At 51.9% G+C, this 25303-nt stretch overlaps 2 protein-coding genes across 2 annotated transcripts; both read left to right on the top strand.

Moving 5' to 3' along the window:
* The first annotated feature begins 1385 nt into the window (after positions 1 to 1385).
* Positions 1386 to 13610, top strand: LOC122385977 (monocarboxylate transporter 12-like). The gene is made up of 10 exons (XM_043374733.1): positions 1386 to 1519; positions 2878 to 3138; positions 6116 to 6259; positions 6678 to 6863; positions 9245 to 9461; positions 9683 to 10271; positions 10654 to 10897; positions 11402 to 11641; positions 11888 to 12013; positions 12143 to 13610. Exons 1-10 carry the CDS (start codon positions 1405 to 1407, stop codon positions 12310 to 12312), a joined length of 2292 nt encoding a protein of 763 aa, XP_043230668.1. The 5' UTR covers positions 1386 to 1404; the 3' UTR covers positions 12313 to 13610.
* A 1900-nt stretch (positions 13611 to 15510) lies between these two features.
* Positions 15511 to 24672, top strand: LOC122385986 (mucin-19-like). The gene is made up of 7 exons (XM_043374749.1): positions 15511 to 15824; positions 16544 to 16650; positions 17664 to 17855; positions 18229 to 18410; positions 19730 to 19868; positions 20114 to 22646; positions 22897 to 24672. The coding sequence occupies exons 1-7, from the start codon at positions 15620 to 15622 to the stop codon at positions 23598 to 23600; spliced, it is 4062 nt and encodes a 1353-aa protein (XP_043230684.1). The 5' UTR covers positions 15511 to 15619; the 3' UTR covers positions 23601 to 24672.
* The last annotated feature ends 631 nt before the right edge of the window (positions 24673 to 25303 follow it).

Consider the following 25303-nt stretch of genomic DNA (forward strand, 5'->3'; position numbering starts at 1 on the left):
TACATCATTTCTAGTAAAAAGGGCCAAGACGGTTAGATCAGTCAAGGTAGGACACTCGACTCGGGCAATGAGCACCATACGGTCACACATGCTTTGGCCTTTTTGCATTCAGTCGTTACTCAGTTAATAAGTACGTCGATTATTTTCTTTAGGCGAGCTATTTGAGCCGATAAGGGGAACGATAAAGAACGTTTTAAAGTTCCGGTGCATTTTACGTCAATATTGGACTATATATGTTCAGAACGAACATTGAGAATTTCATGTCATTGTTTTATAACCAGCTTCTTTAGGTGAAAATTAAATGCAGTCTAGATAGACAACAAACTGTAGCGATTAATTAGTGAATACTAGCAATGAATGCAAATAAATAACTGAACAATACCTAATACTTTCGTACGAAAAGGGAAAGTCAAACAAAAAAGAAAGGGAAAGAAAGGGAGTGATGGAGAAAGAGATAGAGAGAGAGAGAGAGAGAGAGAGAGAGAGAGAGAGGGAGGGAGGGAGAGAGAGAGGTACAGAGAGAGGGAGAGAGAGAAAGAGAGAGGAGAGAATCAGAGTGAGAGGAAGAGAGAAAGAGAGTGAGAGAGGAAGAGATGAAGAGATGAAGAGATGAAGAGAGGAAGAGAGGAAGAGAGAGAGAGCGAGAGAGAGAGAGAGAGAGAGAGAGAGAGAGAGAGAGAGAGAGAGAGAGAGAGAGAGAGAGAGAGAGAGAGAGAGAGAGGAGGCGGTCGATGGGCCCGGCTCGATATGTGCCTGTTTTTCGGCTGTCTATCTGCGGCGACCACTTGATGTGACGCAGGTCAGTCAGATAGGCAGGTAGATGGCGGACGACCGCCACAGGACACCGCACGTGGTGGCCCTGCGTCTGGTGTGTCCAGCTCCTGTCACACTGTGGCCTGTCGGAGGGGAATATAGCGGGCTGTGGAGTCACCCTAGCCGGTGGTATGGCTCCGGCGTATAGTGACGCTACTGGTGTGCCCCCGGTGCCCCGAGCTGGTTTTCCACTGAGAGGACACGGTGGTCTACAAAGGTGAGTGACGTAGCGGCACTGATGTGGCCTGGTCTGGTGTCCTAAGCGGAAACGGCACCATCCCAGATGACGTGTGCCGCAGAACTCTGCCCTAACAGCGGGAGAAACAGCAGCAGATACTGTCAGGTGCGCTGAAAGCTACGCCGGACAGCTTTTTGCCTTATTTAGCGTTTTCAGAGCACCTTACATACCTTGGTCTGTTTGTCAGCTCTCGTCTTTTTTCTCACATATTTTGAACGACTGCAATTATGCCATTGTTTTGCGATCCACCTGAATCACCGTTTACCTTGACACCCAGCTTTGACGCGAACCATGTCTATGTTTTATTTGACGACTCATTTTCCCTTTTCAGGTCCCATTCCGGAGGAGTTCACATGGCTCCCCGGACAGACGAGGAGGACAGACGTCCTCAGTTTCACATAGGTGATCAGAGGCGATCAATACAGGGCGAGGACACGCAGTTTCTGAGAGTACCACAGATCAGACGAGGTAAGCTAAGGCAAGACGAAGCCGCATGATGAGCGCTGAAACTCATTGTCCGGAACTGACCACCGACAAGACGAGGGTAGCGACTCTATCTCCTTCACAAATGTTTTGACTTCATATCAGATGTATGAACGAAATTTTCCATGTGCCAGTCATGATCACGGCTAACGCCACCGCCTTGGTCAACGGTTGTGTATTTACCAGTCCGGTACGTGCAAATGGTACGGCTGATGTCACACAGAGGCTTGTAAACTTTCAGGGTATCTGGTACTCTGCCAGAATGGCTGATGTCACCCCTCCTAACTGGCTGAGCCGACTCAGTGCCCACAAACCCCCTCGTCTCTCAGTTTGTGCTGGTGTCCGCTAAGGATACCCACAAACACGCTCGGTTTGTGCCAGAGTCCGCGGCGGCGGCGCTGTGCTGACCGGTCGAGCTGGCAGACTCGCCGGCCATTTCCCAGAAGGCATTGACTCGGAAGTCGGTGGGCCCCGGGCCGTCGGACTCTGGTCATGGCAGACGGGCCTGGCGGCCGCGCCGCGGCGCTTCGGCTGTTTGCACAGCGAGCGGCCGGCCGGCGGACTGTGTATGGCTCATGGAACATATTAATGACGGTGTGGCGACACTGGAGAACACAGAGCGCATGACATCACGTTCGGTGTTCGTGGAAAAAGTGTGCAATTTTCATGGCGACCAGCTGAATAATTTTAGAGCTTTGGTCGATTTGGTGACGCCGTAGCGGATGGAAGACACGTGCATAGTGGTCCTACGTCTTTAAAACTCTTTGATTCCAAGGAAATCAAAGTAGAAGTAGGTATAATATCAGGAAGAATATTGATATTTGGCTTTGTACCGGTTAACAATGGAAAATGTCATCAATCAAGGTACAATTTATATGCAATTGCTTGCTGCCTTAATAAGGATATCCAGTACCTTCCAATGCGTATCTTTAAACCATTCACGATAAAGCTGTTCATTATATGCTCAGGTTTGCAGTTCAGTGTTGGCGTCGACTTTTCAAGCATATATCAATCAATGCCTTCAAACACTCTTCACCTCAATAAGCATGCATACGAGAAAAAAAAAAACTAAAAAAGATGTACGCTATATAGTTTCTATGTGCAGCCAATTCGGAGGAACATTTTCGGAGGAAAAACAGTCATAGCATCTTTCAAGTCTTCCAGTGCGGCCAGTGGCTGGTTTAACCAAATGAAATGTGTTACTTGCAGCCATCGAAATGCAGCGGCCATAAATTCACCGTAATGTTCACCTTTTCATAAATGTTAATTCATAAATGTTCACCAATTCACCTGTCGTCATTAAAGCCATGCTCTAAGCGCCGCTCCGTCTCTGCGCCTCCCAGAGTCGGCGGCCGGTGGCGAGTCTGCAGACCCGGAGGCCGACCAGAACGAGGACGTGGTGCTCCAAGTGCCGCACGTCGTGCCGCCCGACGGCGGATGGGGATGGGTCATCGTCGCAGCCAGCTTCATGTGCAACGCCATCGTGGACGGCTTCATCTTCAGCTTCGGCGTCCTCCTGCTGCCGCTCGTCGACGAGTTTGGAGAGAGCAAATCAAAGACGGCCTGGATAGGCTCCATCCTCTCCGGCTTCTACCTCATTGCAGGTGAGTTATTCAATTACAATTTTACCTACAGCGACACTTCGTACCATAGTGGCATTTTCTTACAATCATTATCAAAAAAGGGCATCGACATATCTCCAGGCTGCATTTCCTTGGCCTTGACTTATGGCGCGGACTTGATAGATAGGCATGATAAGACACTTGATTATCATTTCACCATCAAGTAGGTACTAGCTGTCCGCCTGTCTGCCTAAGATTACATCACTCATTAGGTACTATGTAATAACCAAACCATACAGACAGTATGGACACCGTTTAAAGTGTAAAGCACTTATTGCGTCATCTTCATGATTCATCTTGTATGAAAGCATGACAGGGGCGCATACCATGTTAATTTCATTGGCACTTAACACATCTCCTATTCATTGAAATTGCATTTGAAGCCGTTCAGACATATGAAATGCCAGTCCAGTCGCTTCAAATTTCAAGAAGTTCGCGCTGTATTGAAGCACTTCTCGGAAAGCTGTCCGCTTAGTCAGCGAAAACCACGTGGGAAGTGCTGCACGTGCCCTGTGTTTCACCGGGGATCAATGACGCAGCGGCACGTGAACGGCACTCAGCCCCCGTGTCACGTCTCGGGTTACCATTCCAGCGCCGGCCGCCGCGCAATGCTGCTGGCCTGGCGGGTAGACTGTACCGCAATACCTACCGACCGCCGGCGCAGTATCGTCAGGTGAACAGAACCGGTTTTGATTTCAACTACGCAACGCCGCGCTAGTGGCCGATGATTGCACTGCTTTGTTACAGCGCAAGGCCGTCTTGGGTATGGATAGCTGGTGTCATTCCAATCCAATGGTATCATGTTTCAAGGTGACTGGGGCGTGAGAAATTGATACCGTCCATTATGGCATATCAGTGCCCATTTGAAAAGCGTACCTTTTAGCGAATCGGATTATGAACCGAAGAAATAAACAGCTATTTTTTTAAAGAAAATTTCTAACAAATGCGACTGAAAGTATTCTTTCCATGTTATGTCATTAAGTAAACATGCTCTCTTTTAGTCGCTTGCAGTGTTTTCAAACTGTGTGTCAATCCCACACACTATTCAGTTTGATGTGCACATCAGCCGAGAATTCATTCTGAAGCAGACGCACAGTCGCACAGCGCGTGGGTTGATGTCGCGAGCGCGACCGTTTCCGCCGCCTCGATGATGCCTGGGCGAAACTTTTATTTGAAACAGCCACTACGCTTCGCTGAATTCCAGCTGGCACAAATTGAAATGTAGGTCTCCGGCGCAATACGCGACAAGCACGCGTCGCCGGTTCGCTGCGTGGAACGAGACGCCGGCTCTGGCTGGGACTGCGCCGGATTTACAGAGTCCGTCGTCTGCCAGACTCAGTCATACGCGTCGTGCCGGGCACAGCCCGCCACCAGACGACCGCGCCGGCCGTGCACAAACAGATACACTGGGGCTGATGGATGTCGCACAATAGGCGCTGTGAGGGCAGTGCACTGTGTACATACACCGCAGTGAAGTGAACAGGCTCTGGGGCGTCTCACTGAACCCGTACCCTGCTCCGGGTCCGCGGTGGCGACCTGCCAACCACTCCCCTCCTCCCCCTTCCCCGCTGCCGGTCGCTACCCGCAGCAGTTGGACGCGGCGGTATGCATCAGTGCTTTACCGTACCAGTGCCAGCTGGAGGGGAGGCGCAACTCCAGCTGCGATATCCATACCTGCAGCTGGTCGTGTGTGTAATCAATTACAATGAAAAGGCACGGCAGAAATCGTATCTGAACCAAGTTCACGCGGGTTAAATGCATCGAACGAGCACTAAGTAGTCATTTCCTAACAAGAACTGAAGTGCAAGCACACACAAAGGCCCCCAGCATCATTCGTCCTTATCATCGGGACCAACACATCCTCATCCTTGATTACACTTCCCTGTTCCGGGCTTACGATTACCCAATGCAGGCAACTGGTGAGGGCTGTTCTCACTTCTCGTAACAGCATGTCGCTCCGTGTTGACCGTTTTGACTGGGGTGACCATTTCGGCAGCTGATGATCTGTGCCAACCGAGCACGAGGCACAATGCTGCAGCACTTTTTTTTGCTTTTAAACTTCTTCGGTACATTGGCTCACAACTGAGCAACATCGAGGAGACGCATTTTATTCTTCTGGTGTAAATTATAAACGTATGAACTAAACACACGCACACGCGCACGAATGCGTGGCGTGAACACTGCGTACACAGTACACACATCCTGCAGCTCTCTTGTTTATTATTCTTTGGGCTGCGTATGGTCTTTCTTTTGGTATGTTTGCGCTCTTTATAGGCAGTTCAGACATAATATTCAAGCGTCCACCACACAATTCTTCCTTGGTCACCGGCCCAGAGCAGTGACGTCAGTTGGCTATCACTCGGTGAAGGCGTGACACCGGCTTCAGGGTGGCAGCGCTGCATGACGAGGTCGTTACTGCGGGGCTGTGGCATCGGAGACATTGTGCTTATGTAATAAACAGACTCGTACTACATGGCAAATCTATCGAGTTTCGATAATCCAAATATAACAGAATTGATTTACGTCAAATGTCTGGCATCTGGCGGCACTACCGGCTGTTCCTGAACACGTGGTTGACTTGATGAGGTGATGAAATAGTCATTGAATGTCATTCTCCAACAACTTAAAAAATGTCATTATCTCACCGAAATCTCAATGTGAGTGGGTACTACACAGTACAGTCCACAGCAGAAGTAATGTGCGGTTTGTCATGGGTATGTTCTGCTTCTGAAGCTTAGGAACGATTAGCCAGACTACAATGAAACTTTGAATGTAGCTTACAAGTATCGCCACCTTTACAGCTGCAACTTCATTTATTGACGTTTTCTTTTCGATCACTCCGCATTAAAAAAATCGCCAGTCAAAGTCATCCGTTGAGATTGGTAAAACCGCACATTACTTTAGCGGTGGGCTGTACCTATATGATGGTATTTCTGACGGTTTTATGTTTGTGTTTCAGGGCCCTTTGTAAGTGCCCTGGCAAATAAGTTTGGCTTCCGAGTCGTCACCATTATGGGAGCAGTCATCTCCAGTCTGGGGTTTTTCATCTCAGCGTACGCCACGTCAGTGGATTTCCTGGTCATAACCTATGGCCTTGTTGGAGGTGAGTAAGCGCAGAAAAACGGCATTGCCTCGACTTATTTACAAGATAACACACGTGCATGCCACGCTCTTCTTCAGATCGAGGTGCTCAAAATTATTAATTTTTGAAGAGGACGCAGACGCAGATAAGACGCAAACAACCAATCCACTGACTATAATTAGTACGTGACACTAATCTATCGCTTCTTCCACGGTCGGTATTCGTAAGAGCACCAATGTTAAGTTTTACCCACATGAAACGGTTATACCTACCTACGTGTCCGGTCTAGTGTCGCCGATTTTAGCTACATGCGTACCTACACATGAAACTACCCTGCAATCTGCATCATATGTACGGTATTTACCTGTTATTCTGTAACACCACATACACGGGTTCAGCATGATCTGATTTCTCTAAAATGCTTTCCCTATCATCACAGGTATCGGTTTCGGCATGATCTATCTGCCAGCTGTGATCGCTGCCGGGTTTTACTTCGACAAGCGGCGGGCTCTGGCCACCGGTATCGCTGTGTGCGGTTCGGGAATAGGCACCTTCATCATGGCGCCGCTGGTCAGCTCGCTGGTCAAGTGGCGCGGCTGGAGGGGCGCCGTCATGGTTCAGGCAGGTGGGTACGGTACGGGCCAGGGGGAGGGGGGGGATAATATGGGCAGGTAGGTAACGGCACGGGAAGGTTGTTAACGATACGTGTCGATGCGATCACACGATGCTTCTAAAATTTATTATCTTTACCCTTGAGGGAGGGGCTAGGGCGCCTGGACTGCAGTTGTTATCGGCATCCTTGCCCCCTCCTGACCCTCTGTTCTTATCTATTTAATCAATCCATTTCCATCCTCTTTAACCCTCCTCTATTCCGGGCTGAAACTCACTCTACCAAGTAAGCGGTGGACCGTGGAGGGGTGTTGTGCAGTGAAAGACACTAGCAAATTCTGTAGATGTGACAAACAATGGTCATTTAAACGTGACCAATGACTTCCTAACTGAAGTTGCAGATACTAGAGCAATGTACCCGGTAAAACCCCGAGGATAAGATGGCTGATAATCATGAAAGGGCAACAATGGTTCAACTCAAGATGTCGTAAACAACAGAAAGGCAAACTGTTTTTGCACGTAGTCACGCTTATCTTATGCTGAAGTTCTCGTTAAGATGTTCGATGACAAGTGTTCTTTGATACCGCCCGCGCAGATAAAGATGTTATCAAGTCTAGATAGAAGCGCACGGCACTTTAATATTGGTAACACGAGTAGCACTGACAATATACAGCTTGCTGCAATCTCTTAACATTAGCAATGATCTGAAATGAAAAATGACTACCCTCAGGTGAAGTTCAATCATAAATAAGCGACGCTGTCAGGATTCCTGAACAAACTGATTACGACTTGAGAAAAATACACTGACCGCTGTGGATTGATGTTAGGTAATTATATTCCCAAACTATCTAAAGGTTATCATGCTGTTTACCAGATTTTGTAGAGACCATCGACTAAACTAACAAGGTTAGCTGCCAAAAGACATCTTCATACCCAAGTTTTGCATGCAAAGAAAACGCCATTTTTAGCATTTATGCATTGAATACCACAACTACATATACAGAAAGAACGTCGAGCTGTAAATCGGTCATTCGCACATTCCCAGTAGCGGCGAGGTGAAATATTTACAGTAGAATTCCGGCTCTGCAGTGGCCTGGCTGTTGCTGTCAGTCGGGTTATGTCGCACTGGTCGCTGGTGACGCGGCGCAGACGGCTCAGTACCGCTCCTCAGACGGTGTACTGCATGGCGTGTCCCGATGGCTGAGTGAGGCGCCAGCCGCCGGCCCGACCGCACGCCGTCGACCAAACTGTGTCAGAGTTCAAGGTCTGGTGCCAGCCGCGGCGGCGGACCGACCGCCGGCGGCTGTTCAACAAACAGACCAGCTGCACCTCTCGGACAAAGACGCGTCGCTCCGTTCCGCGCCGCGGCGTACTCGACCGGTGAACTCGACCCCCGGTATGTCGCGTGCACATGGGAGAGCGAGCTGACTAGGTGCATGGTCCGACTCGGCGAGATGTTTGTGGATCGTGTCACCAGTGATTTGTAGAACAGTCACACGGTCAACCACCTCCAGTAAATCAGCTCCAGTTGTAACGGGCGCTGTCAGAGCCTGGGGTGATTCATCCTTTGTTAGCTCTCGTAGATCTACCATTGTTATGTTCGTGCTCTCGCAATCGTTTGCATTATCTGTATGCAACTCTTGATAGCAAAAAATTGAATTCAAATAAATCACTACTCCACCTTTTGAAATGCTTATCCATTAGATATTTTTCACGATGTCACTCATCAACTATCATTTTATAATGTAAGTATGTCGGGAAATGCAACATCTCAAGCTCGATCCAGAGATGGGTTGTTTAACTGGACGGCATGCCCCACATGAACCAACTCTGTGATTTGCGTCACGATGTTTATGGGCCGTGCTCAGGAACACCTGATGTCACAGATGCGACGTATCACTGGTCTCCCGCGAGAACGGGAGCAGTCACATATTACAGCAGAAATATTGGGGTCAGTCGAGAGAATACATCTTGCAAATACGTCAGAGATGTTTTGGCTTCAAATGCCGTGCAACAAAACCAGCCTAGACGTACCGCTGGCATTACCTCTTATAGCCAGAGAGAAATCCTCTTCCTCCAAAGACTTCGAAAAAAAACTTCCATTCGTCTATAGGCGAATCCACTAACCGAGGAGGATGCCGCCGAATCAAATAATGGAAATTAATAGTACGAGAAAAGGACGTCCGATCCAGGGGAGGCTCTTCTACCATAATTAACGAAGCCATTTAAAGAATCCCTCGCGGGACTCCGTGCTGCTGACCTGTTGGCTATTAGCCTACTGCGGACCTGCTCGCATTGCCATGACCCGTTGCCTGTATGCGGAAGATATCGTGGTGACCTGCTCCCTCCATCTAACAGGTATCGTGGTGTGGTGACCTGACCCTTCTATCCCGACAGGTATCGTGGTGACGTGCGCGCTGTTCGGCGCGCTGTTCCGGCCCCTGCAGCCGGTCAAGACCACTCAGACCGTGGACGCGTCCTCCGTTCCCGGCACGCCGCTCATGATCCGCATCAAGCGGGCGCGCGATAAGCTGATGGAGGACGTGACGCCGTTCGGCTCCATGTACTCCATCGAGGCCGCCATGTCCAGGAACACGTCAGCCAGCAACTTCAGGTAATCAATGTGGTGTTTTCTAATTCAGATGTGACGTTGCTTGTGTTGCAGGAAAGAAGCAGCGCGCCCATTGAATCATCACTACCGTCTGGAATATCCAACTATTTGCTTCAGTTCACCAGATTTCCTTTGACCGGATCATGAGCAGTCGTGTTTACGTGCTATCATCTCGTGTCATCCATTGATTCTTGTTCACTGTTCACTCCTTCCTCCGTCTCCAGGCGTCCGTCGGCGGTGGACGGTCGTCCGAGCGCCCTCACCGGGGTACGCAGTGAGCACCACATGCCGCGGCGGGGCAGCGAGCAGCGCCGTCACCCTGCCGACGGGCAGCACCGCAAGTCGTTGCCGTCCATCAACTACGCACGTATCCTGATGGACCGGCGTAGCAGCCAGCCGCCGACCCCGCGACCGGGCGGCAGCCCAGCCCCCGGCGCCGGCCCGGCCCCGGCCAAACTCAGCCCGCGCTCCTCCGACAGCGGCTATGCCGAGGCCGAGGAGCGTCAGGCGGCACCGGCAGACACCGGCCGGCCTCTGCTAGAGGTGGTGCCGCCGCCTGACGAGCCGGAGCCGGCCGCGGGTCAGGACGCCGCGCCGCACACCGATGATAACCGGAACGAGCTGTCGCCCGGCTCGGCGGCCGGCTCCGGACAGCTGAAGGTGCCGACCGCGGGGCACCCCGGAGGCTCGCAGCAGCTGCGCCTGCCGGAGACGAGGCGGCGCTTCTCCGTGCAGGACGCCGCCCGACCCCTGTACAGGGAGGACATCTTCTACAGCGGCAGCGTGCTCAAACTCAAGGAGTTCGCCAGCGTCGTGAGTTCGGGCATTTTAGGGTTCCTCTATGTGTTGTTTTATAGCTTATGCTCTTCATGGCTGGGTTCTTTATGACTGGCGTGCTGCTGCCAACTTTTTTACTGCTAACATTCAGCCTTGTAGTTGGAATATGAAGCGCTTTTGCCAGTTAGTAAAAGCAGACCCACAGGGACCAGGGTTGTCAGTCTTGAAATAGAATACCTAACATCGAACCAGAGTTTCTGTACAAATCAAGTCATGATAAAATGACGTCCCTACATACAACTTAAAAAGTCGGGAAAAGGACCGACCTATCATTCAGCACACATGCAGTAGCATGTTCATTGTTCATCGTCTAGCTTCCGATATTGGAATCACTCATACCTCACTCTGACGTCCTCAGGAGAGCGCGGACAAATACCACGCGTCCGTGACGCACCTGCCACCAGCGTGGCCCACGGAACAGGAGGAAACCGAGGCCGAGCGCCGCGCCGCCGCCTACTGCTTCTGCTGCTCGCGGCCCTTCACGGACGTGCTGGCCACCATGCTGGACTTCTCGCTGCTGCGGAGCCCAACCTTCATGGTGCTGTCGCTGTCTGGCTTCTTGGCACTGATGGGGCTGTTCGTGCCGTTCATGTATCTGGTCGGTGAGTAGCGCTGGGACGACAGGTTTCAGTCGGCGGCAGCGCCATCTTGGTAGTGATACAGTTCGATAAACTGGTACCGGAGCGACACCACAGAGCCCGTCGTGTGTGGGTGCTGAGTAAGGCTTGAGTAGCAGTCTCATGCCGTACAAAAGGCACAAGCCTGCCTCAATGATGTCCAGTTGCCCTATCTCAACCGTTTATTTGTAGCACTTGATTTCCCCAACCTTTGATCCCTCTAGCTTCTGATCAAATGGATGTCGATTCTCTGGCGACCTATCTCTAGATCCATGAAGCCCCTGGATCTACTGGCAGTCTGTGGTTGATCCAGTTCCTGATTGATCGAGACATGTGCTTTCACACCGATGGCGTTAGATGACAATAGCATTGCAGAGTAACTGTTGCTGCCTCTACCTATTAATTCAATATGTGCGCGTGTGCAATCAGTTTGATGAAAAGATGCGGCAATTAGTTATTACTTTACGCATGTTTACCCGTGTGTTGCAGACCGCGCCATTCTGCTGGGCATTGACGAGGCGTCTGCCACGTTCATCATCTCTCTGATCGGCATAATGAACACGGTGGGCCGGGTGGGCTGCGGATGGATCAGCGACCACCCGCGGGTCGACGCCCTCTTCGTCAACAACGCCGCCATCATCACGGCCGGCGTGGCCAGCATCGCGTCACCCTCCTTCCAGACGTACGAAATGCTCATGGCGTATGCTGTCGTCTTCGGCATGGCCATCGGTAAGCACCTTTTCTTTTACCTTGACCCAATGGTTTTGACGTTTTGTGAGGGATAGCATCTGTGTAGGAATATTCGTGCCACTTTTAGGGGTTCCATCGAAACGCAACGTCAATAACATGTGCATCACAGACTTTAAATAGCCGTGACATGAGAAAACTTGATATGAAAATTGGAAACCATTGTTATTCATGTAATTACTTAATGTCGGGTTACTCCACGTCAGCACTGCATGTTTCTATTTTCAGCGTGTTTTGCGTCGCTGCGCTCGATTCTGGTGGTGGAGATGCTGGGGCTTCATCGCCTGAACAATGCGTTCGGCCTGATGCTACTGTTCCAAGGAATCGCAGCAACTGTCGGCGGCCCCATAGCAGGTAAACTGACTATTTTTGAAGCATCAATTGCTACATTTGATTTAATTGCTCTTTATTATCAAGTACTCGTTATCGGATGAACTCGGATGGGTTGCAGTTAGCCACATGTTACTTCTTTTCCTTTTCCAGGAACTCTGTACGACTCCACACAGAGTTACGACGCGACGTTCTACATCGCCGGCTCCTTCTTCCTGGCTGCCGGCGTCATCAGTCTTCCGCTGCACCGCATCAAACGCTGGGAGGAGCAGAACTCGGGACAGGGTGTGCGCGACCCGGTCATGCCCAGTGGACACGTCTAGATGGAGCTGAAAGTGGCGTCTCTCGCCTATATACTGAACTGGGTGGGTTGGCCAGTGTTGGACACAAAAGAATGACCTGCTGCGCTACAGACAGCTGATGAGAGTCAAAGAGCGTGTGCAGATACAGCGAGTGAGAGCGAACGAATGAACGCGAGTGAGGACCTCAAGGACTCCAGTGTGATGTGCGGATATTTCCGACCAGCTAGCTGCCAGGCACGCGCAAACGGGTCGGTCTCCCGGGCAGTGTTTCGGCCCCTACTCCAGCGTTGAACCTTACAGTGCGTTTGCACAATACAGTGGTCTGGTGCGAACTCAAGTGCTTATCATTACGACGCGTATGACTATGGACAATGGACATCTCCGGTGCTTATCGCCATGGCACAAGTGGACAGGAAAGTGTTTTAGCCCCACGGTGAACTCCAGTGTTTAATGTTACAGTGCTTGTGACTTTGGGCAAACACATGGTTTACCGTTAGAGCGCGAGTGCGCGGCGTGGTACTCCAACCGAAACTCCAACTGTGCACGTTACGGGAAGCGTAATTTGTATATTGTGTAGACGAGTGTAGTGTTCCACTCGTTCTTATCCCAGTGGTAAGGCGTATGCGTGTGAGGAGGTGTTCCAACCTCAACTCCAGTGTTATGGCGCATATGCATTTGACGGAACGATGTTCTGGCCACAGCCCCATTGTAATGGCCCGTGGGTAGGTGTATGGGCCGAAACTCCATTGTGGTTAATCAGAGGAGTTCCAGCCCGGGCTAACTTCCGTTCTTCTGTGTGCATGGGAGGTTATGCCGGCCCTACTGACTCCAGTGTTTGATGTTGCGACGGTAAAGTGTTAAGTGGTAAAGTGGTGCAGTGCAATCGCTGCGTTAGGAAACCTGTATGTACTCCAAATGATGATTATGTGAAGCTCGATGTTAGAGCTGTGGATTTTTTGAAGATGGGAGATAGGACATTGAGGAATTTTGCTGCCGTTAGGTACAGAAACAGTGTTGTTCTGTGCGCGAATGTCAAGTTGTCACGTCATGTTCGGGGTTTAGTGTTCGCGTTGTCCTTTGATATGGACTGTTGACAGTGTACGTACACTGTCTCCTATATGTACGTACTTGCGTAATGTCATTCGGCCCTTCGGCCGAATCCAGCGAGTGAGCTTTGCCTGGGTTCAAGTGATGAGCTCAGTAGCCAGCAACGCGGCGCTGGGCTAATCTAGCGCACATTTATCATAAATATTGCGCAAAAGAAAACAAAACACCCTCATCATGGTGGAAATACAGTGAACAGAAACTTTGAAATAAAAGTGTTGAAGATAACAGGAAAGAAATTGATGTACTACAACGGAAAGTTCTAAATTTGATGGACTCGAGTGGCCTTCGCACATTCGACCTGATCGAAGATAAATGGAAATTTGTCGGAATGAACGTCAATGACCTTCCGAACACCGTTTACTTACAGCTTGTCACTGGGAAGTCTAGGATCCAAGCTGCAATGATAACGCCCCCATCTCACTTGATATGCTTGGTCCGCCGCCGCGGCCCAGGATAAACGCTTGGCTATTGACTCTCACGTCAATAGGTAACGTCTTGGGAAATAATTCAAAGCACTTGATGCGTAGTGATCGCGAGACCTTTCGGTAGAGTCGGTGCTTGGCCAATTATAGAAGCCCTGCTATCGATGGCTGGCTGTGCTCTGATTTCTGCACCTATTTCTCTGATTTCTTGCGTTGCTGCACCTAACATGGAATGTTGCATGGTGCGTAAAGGGTCACAAGTACCTACTTTACCCTACACAACTGACAACACAACACAAAACAGCACCCAATGGCACAATTTTGGTGTTTTGGCGCGCGAGGGAAAGGGAAGAAGTCTTCTCCCCTATATGATGTATGACTAAAAATGGCGAAATTTAGCGTCATCCATTTTTTGCGCACTTGTAGCTCTGCCGTCAACAGTTTTGACTCCTGTCCGTCTGCTTTTGCGTACCTCGCCGAATCATCATGCAAGACATGCATGATGCTATCAAGCTAGCACGAACCAGGTCCCATGTCCAGTCAAGATCCAGCGTTTGTGTACCTCTTACACACCTGCCTGCCAGGTTTTGGCTCTTTTTAGCCCGACGATGTTCCCCATGACCCAAGGCAGTGGTGGCCCAAAGCCCTGGCCACCTGCCAGCAGTACCGACAGCCGCAGGTGGGCGGTTAACGGTCAGAGCGGAGGAGTGGGTGTGACAGCCACAGCACGTAAGTACATACTCGGCTGAACGCTCGGATGGCGCCCGGTTTGTGAATGGCTCGGTCAGCTCGCCGTCGACCGTCGCCGCCGACGGAGGAGGGGGGGGGGGCGCCGGCCGCGCGCGCTCCAGTACCGTGACGTCAGCGACGTTCGATCGGTGACGGCGGCGGCGGCTGTACGTCCGCTACTGCGCGGACGACGCACGCCTCTGTGCAGCGACACCGGCCGCACGAACGGTAAGTAACCAAAACAGGGAACGCAATACCACTGGATATATCACAACTTGTCGGGGTATTCCATGTTTCAATTGCGAAAATATCGCTTTGTGGGCTCATTGTCATGTATAAATCGTCATTGCACAATGCACATGCATCGCTTACTTTTGTTATTTGCCTTCATTGATACTCGACAGGTCTGACATATCGTAAATTCTATTGGGAATAGTCATTGTCACTTATCTTGTACGTCATGCGTATGACGAATAACTTTGTAGATAGGGAAAACCATGAGGTATCAACAAAGAACAAAGTTGTGCCTGCGCCCACACGGCTTTCTTATGCGACTGTGCTACAACAAAGGCCTTTAACGTCCACTTTATGTTCACTCACAAAAAAATACACTGGTGATTTGAGTACACTGAGATAAGATAATTTCTCGCTCTCAAAATGTCATAGCACTTCGAAAATGCCATGAGTTTCTATGAAGTCCTTAAACCTTTTTAATCCAGCCTGGATTTTTGACGATTTCCTCGGGGCAACCGACCTCCTAAAAACTATATTCCGTCGGGTTGCACTCATTTTTGTAACCAATATTTCCATATTTTCCACAGGATGATGAGTCAGGTCAATGACCCCAGCATCCGATCTTTGTTATTGATTTTTAATTAACGCTGTTCCGATCATGGTCGCAATTTCACATCGGCGTTTCTCCTCTTAGGGTCATCTATCTAGATAAGCCGGCCAGCTGCCATCGAAGAGCTGACTCCAGTAACCGGACAACGGACACAGAGTCGCAGCATGTCCGCCCGTGTCCTCGCCAATGGTCCTGCGTCCGGACACTGAACGAACAGCGCGAAACCATGATCAGCGCGGCCGCCGGCGGCGCCATGCCCGCAGAGGAGGGCGGAGAGCGGGAGGCGCGCTCGGTAGCGCTGGAGCGCACCTATGTGCACGACGTGTACTGTCAGATGGCTCAGCAGCTGACCGACCTGCGGCATCGGCCCTGGCCACGGGTCCGACAGTTCCTCGCCGACCTGGAGCCCGGATCACTGGTCTGTGACGTCGGTAAGTCACTCTGTCTGCCACTGTTTGTCTGTCTGTCTGTCAGTCTGTCTGCCTGTCTGTCTGCCAGTAGGTATGTCTGACTGTCTGCCTTTCTTCCCCTTCCCTCTGTCTCTGTCTCTGTCTCTGTCTCTGTCTCTGTCTCTGTCTCTCTCTCTGTTTCTGTCTCTGTCTCTCTCTCTGTCTCTGTCTCTGTCTCTGTCTCTGTCTCTCTCTCTCTCTCTCTCTCTCTCTCTCTCTCTCTCTCTCTCTCTCACTCGCGCGCTCTTTCTTTCTCAAAATGTGTCCTGCAACATTGCATCGCTGACCCAACTCCCTCGTTTTGCCTTCTGCTTATTGCCTGATTTTCGTCATTGCCCCGTCGTTGTTATTGTCCCGTATAAATTATTGCACGCCCTGGTTGGATTATATTAATTAGGGGGGAAAAATTGAAAACGTTGACCCAGATGGCCCCTAGAGTCATCACGAGGTTGGTCGAACCCAATAGTCTGTGCCCATGACGCTCAATATTCCAATTTGGCCACGGAGGCACGTCCGTTGCCGCGGCCATCGATCTAGATCCTTCCACAAATGGGATAAATCCCAGTAAGTAATCTTACTGGACCTTAGTATGTGATAAATCAATCAGCGGCCACGGTAAATATACATAGGCACCCTCATTGAAAGCGTCTACTGAATAGATCTGCGATCGGCTGTCAATCTGGTTTTGACTTGCATTGCAGGCTGTGGCGATGGCAAGTACCTGAGTCTGAATGCGGACGCCTACTTTGTGGGCGGAGACCGGTGCAAGGGTCTTCTGGTGACCGCCGCCCGGCAGACCCGACAGCAGGTGAGATGACAGCTACAGAGACGCCGCAATTTTATCTACATACCCACTGGTAGACAGGGCCATACTTCGGCTGCCAATTGGGAAAACCAAATAGTCGACCTTTGCAAGGACAGACTCTTGGGTAAAATACTCAACGCAGTTCCCCCATTATAAGGTCATTTCTATGCTGCATGCTGAGCTCTGTTTTGTCGCTACTCTTGTATGGATGCTAAGCAGTGAAAACAGAACCCGTGCGGTGCTTCGTAGCGGTCGGGTGGGCCGCACTGGTGCGTGACTGAGTTGAGCATTGATCCAGCGGGGTGTAGCGTGCTCCCGACGCGGTCTGCTTCTGCTCCTCACCGAGCGCTGATAACTGTTCACCGACACCGACTGCTAGGCATTCCCTACCGACCGCTACACTGCTTACAAACCACTGATAACTCTTCGCCGACACCGACTGCTACACACTCCATAACAACGGTTATGCGCTCTCTGTCGACCGCTATACTCCTCACCGATCACTGCTAATTCTTCAAATCTTCACCGATGCTGACTGCTACACACTTCCACTGGCCGCTATACTACTTACAAACCTCTGATAACTCTTCACCGACGCTGACTGCTACACACTCCCTGATGACGGTTGCAAATCCAAACGACCGCAGCATGTACTAACACAGCACACAATCCCAGACGACCGTAACACATCCTCTACCAACTGTCTCTTACGTCCTACCAACCACTTACCGCTCCCACCAACCACAACGCACTCCCCACTGACTATTACACACAGTTCACTAGCGTTACAACGTGACGATGAGCGACGGTCATTTTGCACGCAAGGCTTTGCGACGTATCGTTACGGTAAGTGACACTGTGTTACGTTATGTGACGGTACATCAGTGTGTGACACTGAGGATGTGATGCTTTCCCAGGTGGTGGTGTGTGACGCCGTGTGACGCACCTTCCCCCGGGTGATGGTGTATGACGCCTACCCACTGGTGTTATGTGACGCTGTAACACTGAACCCCCAGGTGGTGGTGTGTGACGCGCTCAGCCTGCCGTTCCGCGACGAGTCGGTGGACGCGGCCGTCTCTGTGGCCGTCATCCACCACCTGGCCACCACCGAGAGGCGGGTGCGAGCCCTGCGAGAGCTGACCAGGGTGCTGCGCATCGGCGGCCGGCTCATCGTCACAGTCTGGGCCATGGAGCAGCGGGCCAGAAAGGTAATCGTGGCAGGTGGAAACACATGGTGTACGTCTTATCCATAAGACATTCACAGGCCTCTTTAGTGCTCTCCGAGAGGAATAAAGGGATGTGAACGTCAGAGTAACGGAGGAGTTCCTGGGGTAAAACAATGCATCTCTGGCAGGCCTACGATACACATCAAAGCTTTGGGCTTAGGTTGGCGCTAATGGCAAATAACTGAATGTTTGGAGTCCGGGCTTTTCTATTAAGTTTGCATTTTAAAAAATCATAGAATCATTTCATTATGTCAAAGGGGATTGATAGTATAGGAGCCGATGGTCCGCTGGAAATAGGGCTCTGAGCAGATGACCTTCCAGGACTTCCCCACTGAGTGGCGTTTCCTGTTTCCAGTTCGAGAGCCAGGACGTTCTTGTGCCGTGGAGCGCCGAGCCGGCGGGGGCTAGCGCCAGCGAGGAGCGCACCTCACTGGCCGAGCCGGAGGTGATCTCGACCACCTCGGACGACGAGCCACTCAACTACAGCGCGTTCACGCACACGAGCGACAGCGACTCGTCCAGGTCACCGAGGTCCAGGTTAGTGGAAAGACGCCAGGAGATACAACGGCGACGAGGGTATACGCAACGGTTTGTCAATCTGAAAACCGGCCGATCCCAATCCAATGCTGTTGTCCCGAGGGTCCGAGCTGTCTCGATGCCACGGTATGTTGAAGTGAAGACATTTTTAAGGGGACAGAGCATAATTCTCTTATCCAATCCGTCGGAGGCATAAGATGGAGTCGGTGTCTCTCGGATGGCGGTCGATCGTTCGATGATGGTTAACTCGTTAAACACTTTATACGACACTTGGTGGACTGCAATACTGAACTTAGAAAACCAACGAAATGATTTAAACTTTCGCCCTCGAATTTAAAGGGACAGTATCATCGAAAAAAAAATTAATGTTTGGAGCTGATTTTTTTTTTACTAGCATTTCTTATTTTCCTGAATCAGAAAAACATAGTTTGAGGACCGAGCTCGGTGAAAAATATTGCAACCACATTTCATTTTCATGATTCATTTTCATGAGCGAACCACCACTATACAAGCATGGCCGCCATTTTGGAAGCATGCAAAATTACTACAGAACTGGCGCAGATAATACATTATTGACGCTACGCTTACGCGGTCGTTCTTCTGATTGAGTTGTCCTTAGGGAGAGGTAGCCTTAGGTATTGCCTATAAAAATATCACGTGACAATTGGAGGGAGTGACAATTGGACGTGACAATTGACAATGGGAGAAAATATCACGTGACAATCACGTGATAAACGTCATACATTGGAGGGAGATTGTGATTCAAGCTCGAGGAATTCCTTTGTTGAGCCGCTAGAATCCGAAGGAAACAGCGGAAATTGCCTACGACTATTTAATGAATTTAACGGTGATGAATAAGTGCGAAAAACGTTTTGGCTTTATAAAATTTGACGAAATGACCAGGGTAAAAGTTTTATTACTGGCGGTCAATTCAAAACGGCGCAAACATTTAAACAGTGAAGATAGTGAAGCACGATTCAAAGTGTAGTACACCTTTCGTACTTTGAGCGGCGATAGCGGGATAACGGTGTGGAGCTTCGAGGATCGGTCTTCAGTTCCCGGACCAGAAAGGTGGGGCCTATGCAATGTCAAATTTCATCAAAATGGTGATACTGTCCCTTTAAGCTCGTAAGAAAAGTGTGGAAGAGTTGACAACATGCGAGGAATACCTAGGTCCTAGGAGCTGTTTCAAATTGCGCACGGACGAGGGGTGAATATCCACCCATTTGAGTTTTTCCGTTACCGTCCAAACAAGCCCGAATGAAAACGACCTTAGCCAGATAACCCCACCTGACGTCAACTGACCTCGTCTGTCGCAGGCTGCACGTGCGTCGTGCGGGTCGTCGTTCCCACCGGATCCCCTCTATCGACCCGACCATGCTTAGTTCGTCCCAGAGCTCGTCCGGGCTGTCGTCCCCGAGCGAGTCGTGCTACAGCTTCGTGCGTCGAGCGCTCCAGGTGAGTGACGCGGCGACCACCTGGCTACACCGTCCCAATGCCAGAACTTTCCGCAAGACGTGTTGCCACTTAAACGAAAACTGTGTTCCCTTAGTTCTGCACATGTTTAGTAAGCTTTTGATAAGCCTCCTAGAGCATCAGAGCTCCCATCATCATTCCTGATACATTTCTGCAAAAGCTATATCTGCCTTAAGATCTATCACCACCATCTCATTAACATTGATGTTGGTGGTGATGTTCCACAGAAGCTGGCCCGGCGCGGCGAGGTGGACGGCTCGCGGCCGTGGATCTTCTCGCCTTGGCCCAGCTACTCGGAGACCAAGCCGACCAAGGCGGGTGACGGCGCCACCGACGGCCAGCTGATCGAGATCCGGCTGGACGACGACGTCTCCGGTCTGGAGGAGGCACCTCGACGTCGCAACACGTTCGGGTGCGAGCAGTCGTCCAGCACCGGTGGAGGACCGCAGCTCACCGCGTTCAAGTCGCGCAGTGTCGGGGACATGTGGAGCCTTCTCTCGGCTTCCATTCTAGGACGTAAGGCTGACAGTGAGGGGGACCGGCCGCGTAGTTTTATGTTTGAAGATCCCGGAGAACAAGTCACCGTGAAGAAGGGCGGTGGAAAGACGGTAACGTTTTCCACACAGTCGCTTACACTGCCTCGTGAAAAACTCACCGTCGATGTTATTGGTAAGAAATCGAAAAGTGACAGTGTGCTGGATTCACGGGTTCGCGCATGTGAGCCGATGAAGGCCTCGCTCACCACGGTGCCCGAGAATGACGTTCGTGACGGTGTGGAAGGGGCTGAGGCCGGCGACGAGGCGGCAGAGCCTGGAGCAGAAACCACACAGGCCACATCCAAGCCTTCTCTGGTACGGCAGCGGCGCCTCGGTGACGAGCCAGCCGTGCCTCGCGTGTGCAGTGAAGAGCTGCCGCCAACAGCCAGACCTGTGCGCGGTATCCTGAAGCAGACCTCTCTAAACGAGAACCTGATGCGACGTGACTGGGCCGGCGAGAGGCAGCAGATTCGCTCCAAGATCATCAAACAACAGAGCCTCAATGAGAACGTCATCTATGGTAAGCAAGCGAGCGCTCAAGAGGCTCCGAAGGCAGGCATTTTCGCCAACTACAGTCGGCTCAAGGCTCTGCGAGATAGCCTTGGCAAGCTAGGTGAGAGCTTGGAGAAGCTCACAGAGAGCGAACCACAGCCCTGTTCACTGAAGAACGGTCTCGTGAGAATGGTGCGCCAGTTGACGGACAGTTCCGCCATGCGTACCGACGCAGCCGAGCCGGAACAGAGCAGCGCAGCCGAGACGGTGCCTGAGCGACCACCGCCGGCGCCCGCTGCTGCCCCACAACCGTCGGTTGGTGCGCGTTGTCCCGGCCCTCGCAGTTGCAGCTTGCCGGAGAGGGCGCAGCCGGAGCCGGTCACCAAGGGGTGCCTGATGTCAGGTCCAGGGTGTAACCGGCCGGACCGACGCGGTCTGTACCGGTACTGTCCCCGCGAGCGAAAGACGTCCCGGGAGGAAAGCTCGGATAGCTCCAAGGAGAATAGCTTCCAGAGTGACACGAGTCTAGACTCCGAGGATAGCTGCGTCTCAGTCATCTTTGTTCCCAAGGTGGAGGCAACAGAGACAGAGACAAAAGAGCGTAGTAGATCTGCTTCCAGCGAGTCGTCAGACGGTTCCAATGGAAAGCTGTCGCCCAAGTCGCCACTAACAACCGTTCAGCCCGTATCGCCCACCCGACTGACGGCTGCTCCCGGTCGGGGGGGTGGTTTTAAAGGTCCCCCAAATCTGGGTGCTCAGATACTACAAAGCAACCTTCATGGGCGCTTTCATCTGATGGAACCCCCAGCAGGAGCAGCAGGCTCCGCGGGCTCCGCGAGCTCAGTCACCGTACCTTCTTCGTCAGACGCCACCAAAACCTTCACTAAAGCGCCTCCTTCTCGAGCCACCTCTTTGCCTTCATCAGATCGGATAAGTGGGGGAACCGTCCTTACACCTGCAGCAGCGCCAACACCACCAGAGCCTTCAACGCACAACGCACCTCCATCTCATGCCAGCAGCAGCACCAGCAAGCATCCTGCGATGTCTGGCGAACCCCCAGTGGCGCCGCGTTCCCTACCAGACGTGGTAATGAGTAGTGGCGCAGGCGCCCTCCAACGACCGCCCTCTGGTCCAGCGGTACGGGATCGTGTCTCTGCGCTCATGGCTGGCTCTGTGCAACCGCCCTCACCATCACCCATGCAGCCACGTGCGGATTCTTCCAGCTTCAAGTTCCTCTCGGAGGCCAGCAGCAGCGACAGTGGCAGTGGCGCAGTTGGTGGCAGCAGCGGTGGAAGCGGAGGGACCAGCGCACCCTACAGCAGTGGTAGCAGTGGTAGCAGTGGTGGCACCACTGGGAGCACCAGCGGCACCAGTGGCACCACCACCGGCGGGCTGAGGCCGTCTGGAGTCAGCAGCCAAGTCTCCTCCCTCATCATGGGTGAAAACATCGAGATCATCCGGCGCGCTGGCGTGCAGGGCTTCCGTAACGTGCAGGGCGTTCGGCGGGTCGCGCCTCACTACCTGACGTTCGAGGTGTTCAACCCGGAGACGGACGATCTGGACTCGGAGAGCTCGTGCGCGAGCAGCACCAGCAGCAGCAGCGCCAGCAGTCCGAGCAGCGCGTGCAGCGTCATCAGCCTGGCCTCCGACTGGCCGTCAGCGCAGGAGATCCAGGAGCTGGACCGCCAGATCGAACAGCAGGAGCGGGAACGCACCGTACACAGATCATCAGGTCAGTCGGGAGATAGCCTTTCTCGTGGAACTTGGACAGACGCATACACAGTTACACATAACTGGTAATGTTATGCACACCTGCAATTATATTTCCTCGAACTAATTTAGTCTTCAATTAAGTAAGAAACTAAGCAGGAGTAGCTTTACAGCATCATGTCGAGTGTAGACTGAACGGTGTCAGTAGAAAAAGATAGTCACTCGAGACTACTTTAGACGACCGTCTAACTCGTGATTTCTTCTCTCCTCAGCGGAACCATCTGCATCAGGTGGTCTCTCTGAAACCGGAGGAACGTCCATACCTGGGAGTCACCTCTCGGCGCCGTGCGAAACTGACGACAGCCTGAGCAGCTCGCCAGAGCCACCAGTCCGCCTGAGCAGTCCGAGGGGTCGTCGAAAGGTAACTCTGGCTCGTCTGGACGCACCGCCGCTGGAACAGGTGCTGGAGGAGGCTGAACCGGAGTCGGCGCGTGTCGGCGGCTCGGCCCGTCGCCGTGCCGCCGAGTCGGACAGTGCTGCCACCTCACTGGCCTCCAGCGTCAGTTCAACGTCCAGTCTCTCGACCTCAGACGGCTACAGGTCGGCCGGGCCGCTCGAGTCAGCCCTGAAATTGGCTCAGACGCAGTGCGAGTCGGGCGCTGCTGCCGCCTCGCCTCCCATCACCGCGAAGCAAATCTTCGACCGGGCGGAGGCTGCTGCGGCGGCAGCAGCGGCTGCGGGAGAGAATCCCGAAGGCGAGGAGGTTCCAGTGAGTCGGCAGGGCTCGTCAGAGGACTCTCTCCCGTCAGACCGCGGTGGTGAGCTCGGTCACCATCGCTACTACCACGTCTTCAGGGAGAAGGAGCTCGACCGGCTCATCGAGAAGTACGTGGACAACCTGCACATCATCTCCTCCTACTACGACCACGCCAACTGGTGCGTGGTGGCCGAGAAGGTGCAGGTGTGGACCATCTAGCTGGAGACGCTGTGGACCATCGGGCCGGCGCCGACGGCCGGCACGTGGGGGCGCTAAGAGCGCGCCCAGCTCACACCCATCACTCCCGCTACCCCCGCGGCGGCGCCACCGTCGGCGGTGTGGAGCCATCTCTCTGTGATCCTCGCGCCTCTGCATGTCATGTGTGTACGTGTGTGTACATGTACTTAATCGATCCTGTGGAACGCTCACCGTCTGGTCTTATTCCATCGATGCTCGCGTTTGAGTGAAGGTCTCTGTATTTGTGTGAGTGAGCGTGCAAAGATTTTAATCAGCCTCGTCTCCCGTCTCTTGTGGGTGATTCATAACGACATAAACACAGCTCGTTTATCTGTGTATTCCTTTACGAATACCTCAATTCCAAAGCAACGCTATTTCGACTAAGGTAGACATAACTAGAACATCGTCTCTCTTCCTTTTCTCATGTTTAAGATCAGCAGATGTAGAAGATACACCATCGGAGGATAGCCATTTTCACTTATTCTGTGCCACCAAGTGACAACAAACTACGAGCACGCTGTGATACTCGGATCGTGTGGTGTGGTTTGACAACAAGACCGATGGCTGCGTGTGAATTGACCATCTTTACTAGGTGCAATCTTAGCAACAGTCGTACCTCAGTATCTGGCACACTTTCAAACACTTCATTCGATTTCGAGATGACGCATTCTTGAGCGAAGGACGCTTTCCATGGGGACGCCACGACGGGCATCATTGTTATGCCCGACTCGCCTTTCAGAATTGATCCGTAATCACTGTTTAGTTGGCAACTACTGCGCATCAGACCTGTTCGGTTACCTATGCCAGACCAGCATTATACAGTGCTGGCAGAGCCCAAAAGCACGACTTTGGGCTAAGATTGCACCTGGTGCATCAGCGTAGGACTGACACAATACTCAGTGCTAACAATACTGCGGACTGCCAAGCGTGCTCCGTTGCGCAAAGAACAAGCCATAATGTCGCATTCTGAATATTAATCTGATGTTTGTACCGCTCCCTACCGTCAGTCAATGTCGTTTGAATCTTCGAAGTACATATTTTATGTTTCACCTTATCACTGTGTTTATGGAAAAGAGCTGGTTGCACAAAATAAAGCATCACCGTTACCTCACTATTGAAAACAGTGGGGTGCCAGTGTTGTCAAGTCGCAAAGGCTGCTGCTATTTGATAGCATTCCCGACATTGTCGAGATACATAAAATATGAGATTTATTGAAGCACTGCTAAAAAAGCGGCCCTTTCTCTTGACTAGCTTCAGTTAGAAAGGAAATAAGGGAGTGAGGAACAAACTATAATATATCATTTTGCAACGAGGAACGCACACAGATACATGAAAACATACATCTTATCGTCGTTTTCTCCTCTTACGCTTCTTTTTTCCCTTCCGCTTAGCCTTTCGCCTCTTCTTCTTCTTCCTTCTCTTGGGTTTCCTTCTATCGCGTCTGTCGCGCCGGGATGCCGCCGGCGCTGGCCGCTGAGCCTTTATCCTCTCCTCCGGTCTGGTGAGCTTGATGCCTCCCTCAGCCAGCTCGTCCTCCTCAGTGTAGATGGCGGCCACACTGTCGTCGGTGGCCTCAGGGGGCAGCACGGTGGCCTGGCCGAGCAGACAGCCGTAGGCAGTCAGCCGCAGGTCTCCGTGACGAGCCGCCGACTCGTTGGCCGACTGCAGGTAGCGGGCCAGTACCG

Source organism: Amphibalanus amphitrite, unplaced genomic scaffold, assembly GCF_019059575.1.
Source record: "Amphibalanus amphitrite isolate SeventyFive unplaced genomic scaffold, NRLGWU_Aamphi_draft 000236F_arrow, whole genome shotgun sequence".
Lineage (NCBI taxonomy): Eukaryota > Metazoa > Arthropoda > Thecostraca > Balanomorpha > Balanidae > Amphibalanus > Amphibalanus amphitrite.

What these genes read in the sequence shown, in the direction of transcription:
- LOC122385977 (XM_043374733.1), top strand. Translation starts at nt 1,405, where the DNA reads ATGGCTCCCCGGACAGACGAGGAGGACAGACGTCCTCAGTTTCACATA. An exon ending in AACCTATGGCCTTGTTGGAG is followed by an intron (nt 6,260 to 6,677) that starts GTGAGTAAGCGC and finishes CTATCATCACAG; the next exon opens with GTATCGGTTTCGGCATGATC. An exon ending in GCCGTTCATGTATCTGGTCG is followed by an intron (nt 10,898 to 11,401) that starts GTGAGTAGCGCT and finishes CGTGTGTTGCAG; the next exon opens with ACCGCGCCATTCTGCTGGGC.
- LOC122385986 (XM_043374749.1), top strand. Translation starts at nt 15,620, where the DNA reads ATGATCAGCGCGGCCGCCGGCGGCGCCATGCCCGCAGAGGAGGGCGGA. An exon ending in ATCACTGGTCTGTGACGTCG is followed by an intron (nt 15,825 to 16,543) that starts GTAAGTCACTCT and finishes CTTGCATTGCAG; the next exon opens with GCTGTGGCGATGGCAAGTAC. An exon ending in TCGTGCGTCGAGCGCTCCAG is followed by an intron (nt 19,869 to 20,113) that starts GTGAGTGACGCG and finishes GATGTTCCACAG; the next exon opens with AAGCTGGCCCGGCGCGGCGA.